Source organism: Argiope bruennichi, chromosome 9 (assembly GCF_947563725.1).
Source record: "Argiope bruennichi chromosome 9, qqArgBrue1.1, whole genome shotgun sequence".
NCBI lineage: Eukaryota > Metazoa > Arthropoda > Arachnida > Araneae > Araneidae > Argiope > Argiope bruennichi.
Window position 1 is genome coordinate 32,557,087 of NC_079159.1, and position 18,127 is coordinate 32,575,213.

Below are 18,127 nucleotides of genomic sequence, written 5' to 3' on the forward strand. Positions count from 1 at the left end.
GCAGTTAATTGATTTCACTATTTCTCTTTAATATATTTTTGTCGGTATTTTTTTCCTTTGAAAATAACATACTTATTTGTACAGTAGAAGCATTTTCTTTGTGGCCAAAATGTTTTTTTCCCCTGAAATCAAAATATCAGATATGTAGGCATAATTTTTGTAAAGGGGTTGTCTAAATTTCTGTTGCTGAATTTAGATCTCCTTAAATATCTCCAATAAAAAGTAAGCCAAATCATGGGAAAGACGTTAAGACGTTAATTTTCTTCTTACAGTTAGAATTATTCTTTTCTCTAATTCAGTGCTTCAGTGAATGTTTAAACATCTAAAGTCAATTTACTAAAGTCAAGAGTTCTTGAAAATTGATGAAAGATAAGAATTATATATAGAAATAGAAATCCATATAATGAATCATTTTAACAATTAGAATTGGGATATTTCATGAATTACAAGTAAAAATTTGAGATTTCTCATTTTTACTTTCTTGCATACTTAATATAGAGTATAGTAAACGTCAAACAATTCGAGACTTTGACGAATCTCCACGTTTTAGACCTTCTTTTATATGTCTGTCTGTGACAAAGATAACTCTCAAAAATTTTGAGCTAGAAAGCTGAAATTCGGTATACTGTACACCAAAGTCGCAAATTCGTATACTGTACACATATTCGATAAACCTAATTCGCAGATGTCAAATTTTGAGTAAAATTTCTTTAGAGGAGGTTCGTCTGTCCGGTTTTTCGAATATAAGTTAACATGACAACAACTAAAAGAAGAGAGTTAGATAGTTAAGATTTGGTGCACAGATTTAACACCTATAATGCTAACATACATCTGTCAAGTTTTGTGCCAAATGAAACAATGGATTGATCTGTATTTTCAGAAACATATAAATGCGACAATTTCAAAACCCAATGACTTAAATATATCAAATTTGGTACTGGATTTCGTGACTACAAGTGCAAGTTTTGTATCAAATCTTTAATCCAATCGGTTGAGAAAAACGGATCTAAAGAACAAATTTGATTTCCGGATACTATTAACCGCACGTCAGGGATTTATCGCCAAAAATTCGCCAAGGGTGACACGCTAAATTCACTCCAAAAGTTAATATTTCGTAACTACTGTACGCGAACGCCATTTAAAATATTTTCTGGCCCAAGTTTATTAGAGAGTATCCGAGAAAGCATTAGGGAGACCACTGCCACTGGTTTATTTAAAATTTTATAATTTAATAGTTACTGAGATCGATCCTTCCATTTTTAAAAATTATGTTTAAAGATAGAGAATCGTTTAATCCTTACATCTGGTACATTCAATCATTTTTATTTAAACAGAAACAGATGTTAAGCTGTAGTACATATCATTACATTTTTTCTAAATTACTTGAGAAACCGAAATGAAGAATATATGCCATCTTAGAAAATTTTAAAAATTCCCTCTTATTATAAAGCATAATATGAAGTAAAAGTGGAGGTTAAAAAGGAAATACAAATTTCGATTAAACGCTTACTTTTTTCCAAGAAAACTATTATTATTCGAAAAACTTCTTGCAGGATATTAATAAGGTCCTTCAAACAAAAAATCATAATGCTTGAGTTCTTATCACAATTAACTCAGTAGGATTTCCTTGAAGTAATCTGACTCTATTTCCGCTAATTAACTCCAAACGATTTTTTTAAAACTTTGATAAAGGGTCTAATAAGAACAAGATCTCAGTAAAATTGTTAACAGTCAAAGCAGTTCTTTTAATTTGTTCGAGATATTCAAGCGATTTCTTTCTCTCAAAATGGTGCTTTTGGCTTTGTTATTTTCCTGTATGATTGCAGGTAATTACTATATTTTTACAAATTATAATTTATTTTTGAATCACAACTTATTCTATTTATATATATATATATATATATATATATATATATATATATATATTAAAAATTTTCGGCTGAGTCTTTTTTGTGACATAATCCTGTTAAGTTATTACAACGATAATGTAAAATTATATTTTATTCAGTTGTGATTCTTCGGCAATTTTGAAATTAATACTAGCACTTTTGCACAATCGTAACCCAAGTTTTTGGAAAAGAATCTGAAAACAATGAGCGTTTTCCCCCTATAACTAAGAAACGTGCCACATTTTAATTTAAGATACATCGTATAGAAAAGTAAACAGTCCCTTTCCTTTACAGTCATTTTGACTATAATTTTTACAGTCTCACTCGTCTAATTTGGATGCCAATAATTTTTACAATATAACTTTTGCAATAACCTATCATTGTTTGATGCCAGTATCATATACCAACATTATTCTTCCAGTCCGCTTTCGATTTATTGCTACATGATGTGTAGAACCTTGATTCAAACGTTTGAACAAATATGTGAGGCAAATGATTCATCAATTAATAGGACAAGTGCATGATTATTTTATTGTCATGGTATTATTATTAAGTTTGGCCCTTTGCGTGGGTCAGTTAATTCGTGAAAAAGAACTTGTAATTTTTAATAATGCAAAATTGTATCGTCCTCTATCAGTTTGTTAATCCAAACAATAAGATGCAAAAATGATTCTTTACTTGATTAACAGCAACAATACGACTCATGCCGGTTCAGCCGTGTATCTTCACTAAGAAATAGCTTGCTATGAAAGTATGAAGCTTCCGTCGATTCGAATGCAAAAGATTCGGATGCTAAGACAACCGCTAGAGCATCTCCCAATGTGAATGTTCGACATTAGACAATGGAAACTCGTTAGATGGAATCTCACCAGTGCCATATACTATATAGCGTCCAAATTTATAAGGTGTTCGCAGCTACTAATAATGCTGGCTTTATAGAGTTCGTAGGCAGATCGATTGACATAATTCCAAATGTATACATTATTTTTTGTAACTAAGGAATAGCAAAAGATGAATATATGTCAAAATCTCGGGTTCGCATTTTTAGAAGTTTAGAATATATAGTGGGGAAGTGACGGAATTCCTTAAGATTTCAGCTTTCAAACTTCAAAACTACATTCTTCCAAATACAGTCTTTAACTAAATTCAAGCTTTAATTCTTCTTAGTTTCCCCATCACATGAAACATTGCTGATTTAATTTGAATATTTAAAATTGGGGCTTTATGATTTATTTTTGTCTTTTATAATCTTGCCAAAATCAAAAACTTTATACCAATACCATAAAAAAGGAAATTCCTACTAATAAGTTTAATTTAATGCAGTATGTCCAAATCTTACCAATATATTATAATACTTGTCCTCATTGATTGTTTGGAATGATTTGAAGGCAACTGTGTGTCAAACTAAATACCAGCGTTCTTTTTTTTCTGATTAACTGGTTCCATATTTTGATATAAAATAGTCGAGCAAATCTGATTTCTTCGTGGTTTGATTAAATGATATTTTCATTCATATATAGTTTGCAGTATTACATCAAAATCAAATGTACTCTAAATCCTCAAATTTCAAAACTGCAACCATATTTATATACGAAATTAATATAAGTTTCAAAATTTTCAAACCTGGATATTATGAAAGATTTTAGATATCAGATTTTAGATTTTAGATATCAGATTTTAGCATAACTGTTGAATCATAACAGTTATGCTTCAGTTTGTCAATTATAACAACAATAATCATAAAATGAACAAAGTGAGATATATTTGGTTCACCTTTAAAATTAATTAATAATTAATAACTAATTTCATCTTTGTGTCTAGACTGCTCTTGTATATCGAATTCTGGACCTAGTCAATTGAGAGAAATTTCTTACTGTTTAGAAAATTAAATATGAAAGTGCCATATTTTGGAAGGACGCGGGAAAGTTCAGCAAAGAATGTTCGCACGTTTCGAAAGAAATTATGTCGAAACTAATTCCACAATTTTGGTTATCAATACATTTTTTAGTAAAACAGTGAACTAGAAACGATTTTTGAAATTACTTAATACATTCATTAATACACGAATCGTATTTAACGATATCTATTTTTGGCTACTAGATTCTATGAAGCATATGTAATTAACATTTTTCATTTGAAGTAGCCCAAATCATTGAAACTAAGTGGAAATGTTTCGAGGAAAATGAAAACAAAATTTAAAACGTTACCTTTTTTTATGGTCCCTTTGTGGCTTTTATTATCAGCTTACTTTTTTAACACTGTATATAACACATTACTCAGTAAAACAAGATAAAATCTAATAATAATCAGATGAACTGAATTATTTAAATTATCGTTTTCTTTAAAAAAATATTTTTTTCTTCATATTACCATAATTTTGAAACTCAAAGGAAAAAAATTCCGCTTCTTGTAGAGCTATTTTTTGATGATGGAATAGAAATATAAAAAAAACACATTTTATTCCATTTTGACACATTTGATAAAGATATATTATCAATATATCTTTTATAAATATATTAATAAATATATTTTCAAAGCATAAGCAATAAATTACCAGGATAGTTATCAAAAATTATCCATTCAAAAGCTATGAAAGCAATGCTTCATTTCTTCAAAGAATTATTTTTTTTTCTAATCTGTAACTATATATACCTGCCCACATGTAATATCCATTTTTTTACCAATTTCTATGTTTAAAAGCAATAAATTTCAAAATAAAAACCAAGAGGAGATATGTCCCTGAAGCATTCGCACATACTCTTTAATATAAATACCATTACTCCTCCCTCTATAAAAATTGTAGAGCTGAGGCAAACTTTTGAAGGCCACGAGTACTCAATTTTTTTATTTTTAAAGTTCTACTCATGAGCTTTTATCTGAGCTTCATAATATAATGATAAAAACCGAATATGCCATTTTTGAAATCTGTACTTTGACCGATCTAAACTGAAATTTGACTCGAACAGATTACATACTAAATGTTCTGTTTTTGTGTCATCACGTATGCATAAATTCGAATACACAGAAAAACAGTCAATCCTTTGAAAGATTCACTTCAAAACTTCAAACGATTATTTCTGCAATACAAAAGTTAAAAATGTGTATCAAATTTTAGCTATCTCGATTTTTTTTCTTTTTGAAAGTATCGTGTTTATTTGCTTATGGACGCAAATTTCATCTGAATGGATTTCGTTCAGAATATATGTAACTTAAATTTCAAACTTTTGTTCAAAATTTAAGTGATACCACATACCAAATTCCATCTTCGTATCTGAAACAGTTTTTGAATTATGGCACCATCAGAACAGATACAACAGAACAAACGGTCAACGAACCAAAATTTTACAAAACGTATTATCTGACTGAGGGAGGAATGAAATGTAGAATTATGTCAAAATCTTGATATTGAATGTTATGACAATTACAGTATATTTTAGACACCGTATACTAGAAAGTTCAAAAGTTGCAAACAATTAAATACTGAATGTTTATTATTAGCGATATTGAATGTTTTGGCAATTACAGAACATTTTATACTCCGTATACTAGAAAGTTCAAAAGTAGAAACCAATTAGAAATTGAATGTTTACTATTATTAGATAATAGACGATTTGATGATATTGAATGTTTTGACAATTACAGTACATTTTATACTCCGTATATTAAAAAGTAAAAAAGTAAAAAACAATTAGAATTAAAAAAATTATTTAGCTCATAACTAATGACGTATTTAAAACTGTTTTTAATTAAATGCGTTTCTATGTTACATTTTTCCCTGATTGGTATGCGAGTTTAAATGCTTAAAAGTATATGAAAAAGGAGGAAGTAGTATACTGTTAAAATTAGTTTACATTTTCTTCAAGTATCACGTACTATTTATACCACTATTAACTGTCGTTTTTTTTAAGGTTCTCTCGCTTGTACTGATGATCACTGTAAAGATCCAGACCTTGCAAACGAACTGTTGAAAGTACAATTCTTGCCAAATCGGGAGGAACTCATTACTTTATGTCCGTAAGTGAATCAATTTTTATTGAAATAATTCATATAACATAACATAATAATAAGCAATAAGAATTATTAAGTGTTCATTGGCAGGAATTCTCCGGAAAATTATGCATTAATAAATTTATTTTTTTAATTATAATTTATATTCAGATTGTTATAGAATGAAATATAAACCTATTTAGCCATATTAATACCATATTTGATAATGTGTTGGTGGAAATATTGTTGAACTGAGTTAAAATTGTTTTTCATGTTGCAAGTTTTAATTAAGGAAATGGGATTTTAATTAAAACAGCAAATGTTTATGTCAATACATTTTATTTATATTTTAAGTGGTCTATTATCATAGCGTAACTTTATTACGGGTGTCTATAAAAGAAATCTTTTTAAGTAAATGAAATCAAAAATGTTAAATTTGTTCACTCAAAGTGAGAAACGTTAAATAAAAATGACGATATATAAAGAAGTTATAACCTAGTATTTAAAATAAGAAACTCTTAAAATGATTATCCATTTGATGCATTTCATCATATAAACAATGTAAAATGTTTAACAAATTTATAAATTTTCAAAACCAGTACGTAGTTGCTTTTATAATCATATAGTATGAGATAAAATTTTATTATAAAAATATACAAAATAGGTGATACTTAAAAAAAGCTCTGTTCTTATATGAAAGAGCATGAAATAAATTCAAAAAGAAATCTAATTACATCTATTAAGGGAGATAGTTATTTAATATAAAGTATTAATCAATATATAAATAACTTTCATAATTAAAAAAGACTTTTTAATATTAGAAACTCTTCTATTAAAAGTTTATACTTCAAATTTTGGCATCATTTATCACATTTTACTACCATAAAGTTTTTTCCTTCTATTTATCATTACTTTACATTGTTAGAATGTTTTATCATGATTGGTCATGCTGTCTCATCTAAAATACTGTCACAAGTAATCATTACTTCCAAACTCTGGCTATTTAATTGCAAGCATAATCAATGTATCACAAGACAATTGCATTTTCCACTATTTGCCAAAAAGGAGAAAGATAATTTTCTTCCTATTTGTCAGACCATTTCTCCATGTAAAATATTTGAATTGATATATTGTCAAGACCTAGTTTAAAGATTATCTTCAACTTAAATTTTAAATTTTCTAATTGTTTTAATTGAAATAGTTAGTTTATACTGAAAACTCAAATCTTCTCCAATAAAAATAAAGCGACAGCATGTGCGAGTCTATGTGCTCTATAGGTATCTTAAATAGTTTGACCAAGAGTTATCAAAATTTATATAAATGAAAATAATTTTATAGGTGGAAATACTCACCTCGAAGTTATTTTGGAAGGGAGTGTTTTAATTAAAATTTAATTAATTCAAATTGGACGAGATTTTGAAGACTTTCTGCGAACTATTCTACAATGTTAGTGTGTAAAAACCATAAAAATATTTTAACTAAATAAATTAATATGTTGTGTAATTTCCCAACTGAATTTTAAAAATTTTCTAAAAATATTTTTCGCATGACTTTTAATAATTCATTACTTCCTTGCAGTGAGACAAGCCCTTCACAGTTTTATCAAATATTTAATATCATCAATCAATTATCAATTAAACATTATCAAATGTTTAATATTTATCCGTCGTCAAAATAAAGAGTAATGAAGCGAAATCATTGTACAGCTATAAACGATGTAACATTAAAAGGTACTACCTGCTTAGATCACTCGGAGAATTTATTACCGTTACGGGATTTAACTCCATTAAGAATGTACATGTACTCGGACAGAAACAAAACATGTTATTAATGTACCTAACAAAAAAATACTTCAACTGTATAATATAAGTACTTTTAGATTAAATATTTCAACGACTAATGCCTATCACTGTCTGATGCTTTAGAATACTTTTTTGAAGAAATAAAGAACAAAACAAAAATCATTAGGAATTTAAATAAACTTAAACAAGCCCAATATTTCTGACGAAAGAAGCAGTAGACAAAAACCTGTAATCTGTTTAAAAAATCCAAAATGGGGAGCCATTGAAGTATTTAAATCTAAATTTGCTATTTTATTTCATAAATTAAATAGTTTTTGAATAAAGTAGGTTATAATTGATTTTATTTGAAAGTTACAATAAAGGGTTAAAATACCGAGGGCACAAAATGACTTTCATTTTGAAAATCAGTATGTAAAAAAAAAGATGGAATGCAATAGAAATGTATCATTTTCGGCCTTAGGCTGGGGAAATCAGGGAATTTCATTCCATCAAATTGCAAATTTAGTAAATATTTCTACCAATAGATGGCACTGCGAAGTAGGAAAAATGAAAACCTATATGACAATGTTAAAGAACTGTTGTAAAAAATCAAATAACGGTGTTTTCAATGTAATTAGCATTTGAAGAAATAATGTGGAACATACAGTCTAAGGCAAACATTTTCAGACTTCCGTGCAAACATGTCAGTTGGAATTGCCTCATATATAGTGCAGCGCCATCTATCGGTGTCAACGTTAAATACATTTGCAATTCGGAGAGATAAAATTTCCCGACTTCCAAACGTAAGCCATAAACGATACATTTCTATAGTATTCACTCTCTTTTTTTTAAAATTCATTTTCAAAATCCATCAGTCATTTTTGGAACATTCGGTAGAAAAAGGATATTAAAGTAATTCGATCAGGTTCATAGATATAAGGAAACTATGCGAATTTATCATTCACCCAGAATGGATTAAAGTTTTCCTAATTCTGTCAAATTTTCATAACTCCAGTATATAATTATTAACACTCTATAAATAATTTGATGGTTATCCATATGTTGTAATAAATTATATTTATATTTTAGAAAAGTTATCTCTTTCTTGGAATGCGAAAAAGGATTCTTTGAATGCCCTGGAAAAACCCTCGAGGAGATGGCAGTTTCTTCTGTTAAAGAAGATGTAACAACAGCCAAAGCAATGTTGGGTGCAATGAGTCTGGTTCGTGACGTATGTGACGAAGATACATCTTTTCATAATGGTATATAGCATCATTATTCAGCAAATCCTTAATATTAATAGCATACAATGGAATTTTGTTAATTGGAACTGATGATTTGTAGCAGCAAAGTAGAATTTCTTTCATTACATTTTATTAAAAATATATTTGTGAACTTTTTTATGCTGACACTGCAGTTCAGAGTGAAGTTTTTAGTCAACCCAGAGTTTAGAATTGAAATAATTTTTATCCAATTTGAACAGTTGAGATAACTTTCATATTACGTTCCATAATATTTACAACTTTTATTACAGTATTAAAAGTGTTTTTAACATGTGAGAACATAATGATGTTTTGATATGAGTCCCAAAAGGTACGGACTGAAAATTGGCGGTTTATCGTTTTAGTGTTATTACAAAATAATATATACTTTTTATTTTCAATCTTTCTAGCTGGGAAAAAAAGTTTTAAAAAAGCCAGTCGCTTTTCTAAAAATTGACGCATGCATAATCTGATAGTCATGTGATTGTTTAAAACCGGTAGAAACTGTTTTTTCACCAAAAAAAATGCTGGCCTCGTGAAAAAAATTTTAGAACTCGGTTGATTTTGAAATGGTCAAAAACCATCGCTTTCTTTAAATGTTAGTGATATCGAAATATGAGTCACGTGAGAACATGATTTTTTTCTGTCGGATTGATACCACGTGAAAAAACTGATCAATATCTTCACGAAATTTTCCATATTCAAAATGCTTTCAATATCTTGAAGATATTGTAATATTATTGTTGGTCACTTTATAATGATAGAGTAAATGCAATCATATTAAATCGAAGCAATGAAAGCTAGTTGAAAAAAGCACACACATCAAAGCATCATAATTTTCAATATTGATACGAAACAAAATTTGCATGAATAAAATCCATAGTTCAGAAAGAAATTTTCCATAACTTTACGATATTTTTATGGATATTAACTGATTATCATGTGCTCAAGGACACACAAACATACTAATATTATTTCATAGCATTTTATAAGTTAATAATTTCATGCGGAAGCATACGAAAATGTTGGAAGGAAAACATTTCCATTTATAGCCTCTGCCCTCTTAGGAGTAGCACACTTTTCCGCTATCTGATTAGTTACAGAGGGAGCACTCCTCCAATATTCCTGTGGTTGGCGTAGCAGAGCACTCGGATTAAATTCCAACTCCAACTAAGTGCCTGTCTCCTCCCGTGTCTCTGGGTTGTAAGATTCCCGGGATAATGGCGGGTTTCCGATCCAGTGTAATGCTGGTCGCTTCCAAAACTGACCCTCGTTAAACCGCTTTCCGACTAAAGCTGTGTGTCTGCAAACATGGCACACTTTCCCCCTAGTCCCCATCTCTTGCGGTTTTCCAGGGTTCTTTAATGTCGGTGGACACGATCCGGGGTTTTCTACAAATTATCGGTAAACTGAACATACTACAGAGAACCCCAGAAAACGCAAGAGAGGGAAAACAAGGGAAAGTGTGTAGATGCACTTTTAGGTTCACGGGTCCGTGGGAACGGTAAGCATTTTGGAACACCACCCCGCTGTGAGCTGGGCTGTATTTTTGTGAGTTGTCGGTGTGCCTTGGGCGGGGGAAATCGGCGCTCACAGGATGGCGTTCGACGGGTCGACTCGAGAGATCCCTCGGTCGATCCCTGGATATGGTGACTTGTCAAATTAGAACTTGGGCAGCTTCGGTTGCGGGATCTTTGATCCACGTCTTATCTGAGAATGATGACTCGGGTTTGAAGAGTTAGGTCTAAGGTCCTCTGGAGTTATTCTTCTCGAGTGGACTTTTCGGCTGATTCTGCCGGGGGTATTAGGGCGGATATGACTTCGTGGGCGAGTGTTAGTACGGTTTGTCTACCCTCTAATTATACTGTGCAAGACCTTAGTTGTTGTTCGGTCAGGGATGTTCTTGTTCTTTCTGTCAATTCACATATAAAATTCAGAGTATTATTATGCTTCAATAGTTGTTTTATATTTTTTTCTTGTTTGCACCAGATTACCTTGGAAGTGTTGAATGCTTCAGAGGCTTCTTTCCTGTCGCTGGAAAAATGTGTCGACAAGACATCGCAAAACCGATTGAGGAATTCTTTGATCAAATATATTCTAATGAGGTTGAAGTCAATGAAGAAGCTTACGCGGAAATCCGTTGCTTGTAAGTATTCCTGATTTCGTTAATTAGTGGGTTTTCTGGGTAATTACCTCTAAAATCATTGAAAATGGCACTATTCAAAAACTTCCTTATTACACCAATTTCAATCGCTGGGAAAGGAATGTGACTTTTAAACACGCTTTTATTAATTATTTTTCTACTGTATTCACATGTTCGGTGCAAATTTTGCAATTAATTTTTCACTGAATTAGAAGCCTGAACTTTAAATATAATTCAAAATTAGATGACAAAGCAATATTAATTCGCTTTCTTATATATCTGCTGTTCGAAACAAATTTTACAATCGAATAAAAACTTTCAATACCAACAGATGGCGCCATACGAAATCGTTAGTTCATCAGGAAGTTATTTTTAAATATTCTTCTCTCTCTCATACATACATATATATATATATATATATATATATATATATATATATATATATATATATATATATTCTATTCTATATTTTAAAAATTGATAATCGCAAATATTCAGAACAATCTGTATGGGGCTAGGAGAAATTATGTCATACTTTTTAGTCCATTTAAAAAAAAACAGATACACTAAAAAGAATGATTTAAATAATCATTTTTTTAAAACTCGGGAATGTTTCACTATATATGATTCAATTCGACATCGTAATAAAATTTTTAGCTTCGTATTCTTTCAGGAATAGAGATAATGACTTATAAAGTATAATAATTATTTTTTTATTTCATTTAATGACTCCTTTCTTTATTTCAATAAGATGTATAGGCCTATAAGTTAAGCTAGTTAATGGTTCAAGATAAAAGCCGACATCCTGTATTCTAATGACATGACACATAAATCTTTACGTTACTAAGACATATTGAACCATAGTAAATAACTGAACATTTAGAAATGCAGTACACTCCCGAGTATCCGTCTTAATATGGTGGAAGTACTGGCCAGACAACAAAAAAGCTGGATAGGCCGATGTTCTATAAATCCATTTCTTTACCCACAAATACCAGAAGGCAAAGATTTTATAGCAAAGCTCACAGTTATAATACGTATTTTCTCATTTCTTATTGAGTATTAAGCCGTCCACTTATCTCAATGTGAACACAGCTGCTACCCAGTGAATCACAGAAGCAATTGCCAGTGACATTTCAAGTTAAAATAGAAGACTCTATACTGGTAATTTATATGTGATTATACACTGCATTGCGCTATTCAAGAATTTATTACAGAAAAAGTAAGTTAAAAGATATAAACTTTTCATATTTTAATACAAATTCTGTAATGTGTAACTTAAAGGCAGGAAACATAAACAAACCATTAACGTAAACAGTAGGCCTGATTATTAAACAAATTTGATCAAATTGATTTTACTTTTCACTAAGAAATGATTACACAGATATGAAAAGGTAACTCTAAGATAAGAGTCAAAACTTATAGTTTTTAGGTTTTCAAAAAGTTCTTTATAGATGGCTTAATAGATGTCCTCAATAGACTCCTTGCCTTCCTCATCTAATTACGATAAAAGAACAAACTAGGCTGGATGGTACGAAAGCCAGATAGTCGCAAACCGGAAACTTGGGAGTGTATTGTAATAGGAATTATTTCTGTCATTTGAAGCCTTTCATTTCAAATACGGTTCAGTCCTTCTTTTGATTGATATATATTCTTGCATTCTTGTAGGAGCGACGCACTAGAGTTGGCTTGCATAATTGATAATCTCGGGGACTCCTGCGGAGATGTTGCCACGAAAACTGCTGTGACCGTTCTAGAAAGAATGAAAGCTTTTTTGAAAGAAGGCAGCTGCAATGACGTGGAAAATGCTGCTGATCTGAAAGCAAAATTCTTGGATTTCCTAGATTTCGAAGAACCCAAAAGAAGCAGCGTTAAGGAAATCTTCGATTTTCTTAAGAAAAGGCGATAAGTGAGACATTAAGTAAGATGCAATGACAAAAGAAAGAATGCAATATTAATTTTTTGAATTATTAAAAGTTTATTTCACAAATTTTAAAGGCTGTATTCAGAAATTTAATAAGATGTTTGGATGTTCTGAATAAAAAGATATTTTTAAATGTAATAAAAACAATAAAGAAATTCGCAGTAATATTTTGCTTTTAGAAATTTACTTTTACTCTTTGAAAAACATGAAAAAAATGACACACACATGAAAAAAACACAAATATCATTGGCAATAACAGAGCTTATAGAAAATAAATGTTTTGATGTAAATATTTTAATAATCACTGCTTTTTTGTTAAACGATTATTCAATACAAAATATTAAACAATTATTTAATATAATTTATATCCGTGATGAGATAATTTTTGAAAGCATAATAATGGATTTCATTTCTTATTTAATAACTTTAATTTTTTTCATTAGAAAAAATAATCAAGATTAAACATGAAAAACATCCAAAACTCAATGGCTATACAATTTAATATGCATACAGTGGGATCATAATGTTTTAGCCTTCAAACGATTTAATGTTAACTATTATTTGTTTCAAAAGTAAAGTAAAATATGTTTTAGTAATGTATAAAAAAAATAAAGTTAAATAAAGCTAAAAAATACTGAAATCAAAAGCTCTTCTTTCTGTCGAAAGAAGCGAACAAAATTGATTTTATTATTTATTTATCTGAATTATTCTGTTTATAGTAAAAAAAAGATTTATTTATAGAATCATCGCTGTAAAAAACCCTCTTCGTGTGGGATTTCTTTAGTACGCGCAGTAGAGGTCACTTCAAAATTTAGTCAAAAATTTTTATTCACATTTTTGATTCGGGACAAAACACAAAAGAAAACATAAAATACGAACAAACACTGATTTCAATAGATCACCAATCTCGTCTTAGTATCCAGTCCTCCTCTCTCCACAGGCATGCCTCTCCCCCCCCCCCACTCTCCGTTAAGAAAGCGGGGTTTGCACGAAATGGTGAGCGGAATTGTAAAAATTGGCTTGCCTTACACTTGCTATGCATAAAAGTTTCAATCTTTCAAAAATCAAAGTGAGAAATTACATTCATCAAAAGCGCATTTCAAAGCAAAAAACATTCATCACACTTTTATAAAAAAAAATTTCAACACATATCAAAACCGCTTTCACATTGCATTATTCATTTCATTTTACACTTGCATAGGTATTTACATTAATAATAAAAGATAATGTGTGTGTGGGTACGCGTGCGAGTGCTTAGCTATTTGATCTCTATTTTCAAGACCATTTAATCAAGAATGAACGATTCTTTTAGAATTAATTATAATTTGTAATAATTGAAAACTGTTTTCCCAAGATAATTTCTGAACATATTATTGTATAGAATCTAACTTTGTTTTAATGATATCGATTTAATTTTTCTTGAATTTTTTAATAAATTTTTAATATTTTTTTTCTTTACAATCTTTAATAACATTTTTGTTGTGGCGAGGAAATTCAAACCGCTTTTTTCTGATACTTTAATTGTCTGATTTTATATTAATTAATAACAATTGATTAATATAATTAATATTATATATTAACTATTATATATAATATCAATATATTTATGCTAATTATTAAGGTTTTATATTAATTCGCAAGAGCATTAACAAAAATTATAGTGTATTACACATAGAGAAGCTGCAGTATAATTTCCCCGTTAAAACCAGTATGAAATAGTTTCCACAAAAGTTTCTCGTATACTCCATTATAAAAATTTTATTTCTCCTTTCTTTGGATAAAAACTATGAATCTAGAACCAAGCCAGGTATGACAGGAATGCTGAGATTTTTATTTCATCAGTCCTTGTACACCAGGGCACAACTTGGCTAAAAAAATCTAAACCACCAACCAACACCCTGTATCGTTTTAAAAACTGATTATAAATTTTACATCTCCTTTCCTTCAGATTGAAATTAAAAGTCGTCATAAAACTGTAGGTTTAGTAATAAGATTATATCAAATTTCAATTTATATAGGTCATGCACACAAACAGCAGGTCTTATCTGGATTCAATATCAAGCAATATCCATAATTAGGCATTCTCTGTCTCTTTGGATGCAGCATTACAGCACGAATTGGTACATAATTTGTCATTCGTTTTATATTTGGTATAATTGACAATCGTCGAAAGATAAGCATTTACTTTGCACATGAATTCATTAGCAAGTTCTGCCTGCTAAAGATAGTTTGTCTTTTATTTGAATTCAATGGCAAGCATTGCAGGTAATAAGAGATATTCGTTTTGTACTTGAACTCACTAACATAAATGTATACAACAAGAAAGAATTGGCTTTGTATTTGAACATATTACAAAAATTACATATCAGTAACGATTCCGAAAATTTAATAGTATTGTACAAAAAAATTTAAAAACTCACTGTAGTGTTTATGATTTTTATTATTTCTTTGAATTACTGAAAATACTTTATTTTGCTTAATTTTTTTTAAAATTTGCATAAAAGGTCTTATTTGCTTTGATCTTTTGAGCGAAATTCCATTATTGCACACTAATAGAAAAGTTTTTTTTTTTTTTTTTTTTTTTTGTAATTTTTCTTGGGTGTGATTTTTTGTAGAATAAACTGTCCATTGCAGAAAGAAATAAAAATTATAATTTGCATTGAATTAAAATATTTCAAAGTCTATTAATACATTATTTATCAAAAAACACTTTTAAAACGTTCTTAAGATTTTAATTGCATTTTACCTCGAAATCAAAAAAATAAGGCAGTAAGAAAAAAATATTTACAGTTTATAAACTTTTACAACTCTAGTAATTTTTAGGAAAACTATGATATCTCGTAAATTTATAACTTTAATTTAAAATGAAAATTTTAGATTTCCGACTTTGATTGACAGTGAAAAAATAAGATTTCCCTTTACCTTTTTTCCATGTTATTTCGAATACTCAACAATTTATAAAATTTATTTTTATTGAGATTTATATGTAAGTAATATATTGGAATTGATATTTTCTTAAAATTGAAAATTCGTAGCTTTCAACTTTAACCCTTTATTTACGATCGCCAGATACAAATTTTATGTATTTGATTGCCTATGTGTACAACCACCGGATATAAACCGTGATCACTCGATGATCTGAGTGTATGAGCTCCATCTTATACAATGATGGTGTCAACACCGTTTGTTTCATTCTGCGTTTGCTTTACTCCATAAAATAAACACCTATCACGATTTCGAAAGGGACTAACTTAGCACTATTGAATAATAATCATTATCCAACAATGTGCTCAATATCCATGTCGGTATTCAAACATCCAGCAGCGATTATTTAACCTACGTGAAATATGCACACTTTTCAGAGCGATGCCATGTTCAGTGGCTCTACTCTGGCGGATCTGTATTCCAAAAAATGGATTAATTTTCCAGTTGAATATTCTTCATTAGATTTTAACTTGATGTTTAAAAATATGCCATAAAGTTTTTGTTGTTTGTTTGTTTGTTTCTTATGGCACTTGCCACTGACAAGCCCGCTGTTACGAAGACAGCGATTTAAGCCTGAGGGGAACGTCTCTTATTTTTTTATAGCAGCGCCAACTAGGGCCATGAGTACGACTTTGCCACTCACGCATCATTCATTCGCTTGCACAACCCCTTTTTACAGGAGGGCACATTCACACATCTCACAGATAGAACAACAGAAGAACAACCATGCCCAAACCGGGACTCGAACCCAGGACGCCCAGATCACGGGGAAGACGCGCTACCCCTATGCCAGGACGCCGGCCATAAAGTTTTTAAAAATAGATATTGAGATGATTTCAACCCATAAAAATTTCCAAATACTGGGCATAAAATTATATATATCAACATTGAAACCAAATTATATAAAAAAAATCCGAGAAATTAGTGGCAAGTACTTCTATGATTTCACTTTGCAATACAATAAACAAAAAAAGCATTTAGTAAGCATTTTGAAAAGCATGCCGAAGTCACTAAAATTTGGTAAAAGACGATCGACAGTAAAAGTTACAGTAATTTTACTTTAAAAGGTTAAGTCAGAATAAACATGTAAGCAGCGCAAATTGAAATTGTTTTATTTGCTTTTGATTTCTCTTAATTGTAATCGCAAAATTTTGTGAAAAGGAAACTCTCTCCTTGAAAATGCATACGTTAACTCAGTTTCAGGCAATTTAAATTTTATTTTCAGGTTAACTATTTAAAATTTTGCTCAAGCCCATCTTTTAGAATAGTATAGACTAGGAAATGTCTACAAATATCAATTACACTATGCTCTTATCTATACAAGAATTCTAGTTATGGTTTCTTACCAATAACTAATTAGCATTTTAAATTGATGTAAACATTTTAAGGGTAATAATTTAATATTTTTCTTGGCCATCTTTTATTGACAATAGAAACTGAGGAATGATTTCAAATCTCGTTTATATTTAAATTAAATTTGAAATTATACCCTATTCAAGCGTTCCACTTTTACTTACTAAAAAAACGTTTGAGTTTAGATTTCTAATCAGTAGTTAATAAGATTTTAGATTTGAAGAATTATTTTTGATTTATTTCTATCAATGTCTCGGAGAAATACTTATCCTTCTTAAGCTGCATTATTGAATTTGTCATTTAGCAAAATATCTATTCATAGATTTAATATAAAAACTTTGATATGGCCTAAAAAGTCATTCAATATATCAAACACATTTTTATTTATTTTATGATGGTTAAAAGGATCTAATAAATCAAACAATTTCAAAGTAATAAACTAAGATTGACGGAAGGAGCACAATAAATAGAAGAAAAAACTGTAAACTTTTTTTTTTTTGTATTAGAATTCTCCTTTAAGAAACTATAGTTGAACGCCAAGCAAAACAAAATGAAGTGAATGTTTATAATCGTTGCGAATTTACTCCAATATTTTCCATGGCCTTCAACGACTCTCAGAAAAGACACAGCGTAAATACAATAAAAAATGTATGCTAAGTTCAACGCTTCACGATCACAATTACACAAAACCCTCTAGTGTGTTCTATGTATTTCATAGTCTTGCATTGAATTTCCCAGAAGAATTTCTAAATCTTGAGTTCTTCGAGAGATGAAGCCAAAGTCTTTGCATTTCTCAGGACATT

The 18,127-nt window shown here is 29.7% G+C and overlaps 1 protein-coding gene across 1 annotated transcript; it reads left to right on the forward strand.

Moving 5' to 3' along the window:
• Positions 1–1,672: 1,672 nt before the first annotated feature.
• LOC129984156 (uncharacterized) lies at positions 1,673–13,153 on the forward strand. Its single transcript, XM_056093957.1, has 5 exons — positions 1,673–1,826; positions 5,798–5,903; positions 8,747–8,919; positions 10,909–11,065; positions 12,731–13,153. The coding sequence occupies exons 1-5, from the start codon at positions 1,787–1,789 to the stop codon at positions 12,969–12,971; spliced, it is 717 nt and encodes a 238-aa protein (XP_055949932.1). The 5' UTR covers positions 1,673–1,786; the 3' UTR covers positions 12,972–13,153.
• Positions 13,154–18,127: the final 4,974 nt, after the last annotated feature.

What these genes read in the sequence shown, in the direction of transcription:
- LOC129984156 (XM_056093957.1), top strand. Translation starts at nt 1,787, where the DNA reads ATGGTGCTTTTGGCTTTGTTATTTTCCTGTATGATTGCAG. An exon ending in ATTTTCCTGTATGATTGCAG is followed by an intron (nt 1,827 to 5,797) that starts GTAATTACTATA and finishes GTTTTTTTTAAG; the next exon opens with GTTCTCTCGCTTGTACTGAT. An exon ending in AGATACATCTTTTCATAATG is followed by an intron (nt 8,920 to 10,908) that starts GTATATAGCATC and finishes TGTTTGCACCAG; the next exon opens with ATTACCTTGGAAGTGTTGAA.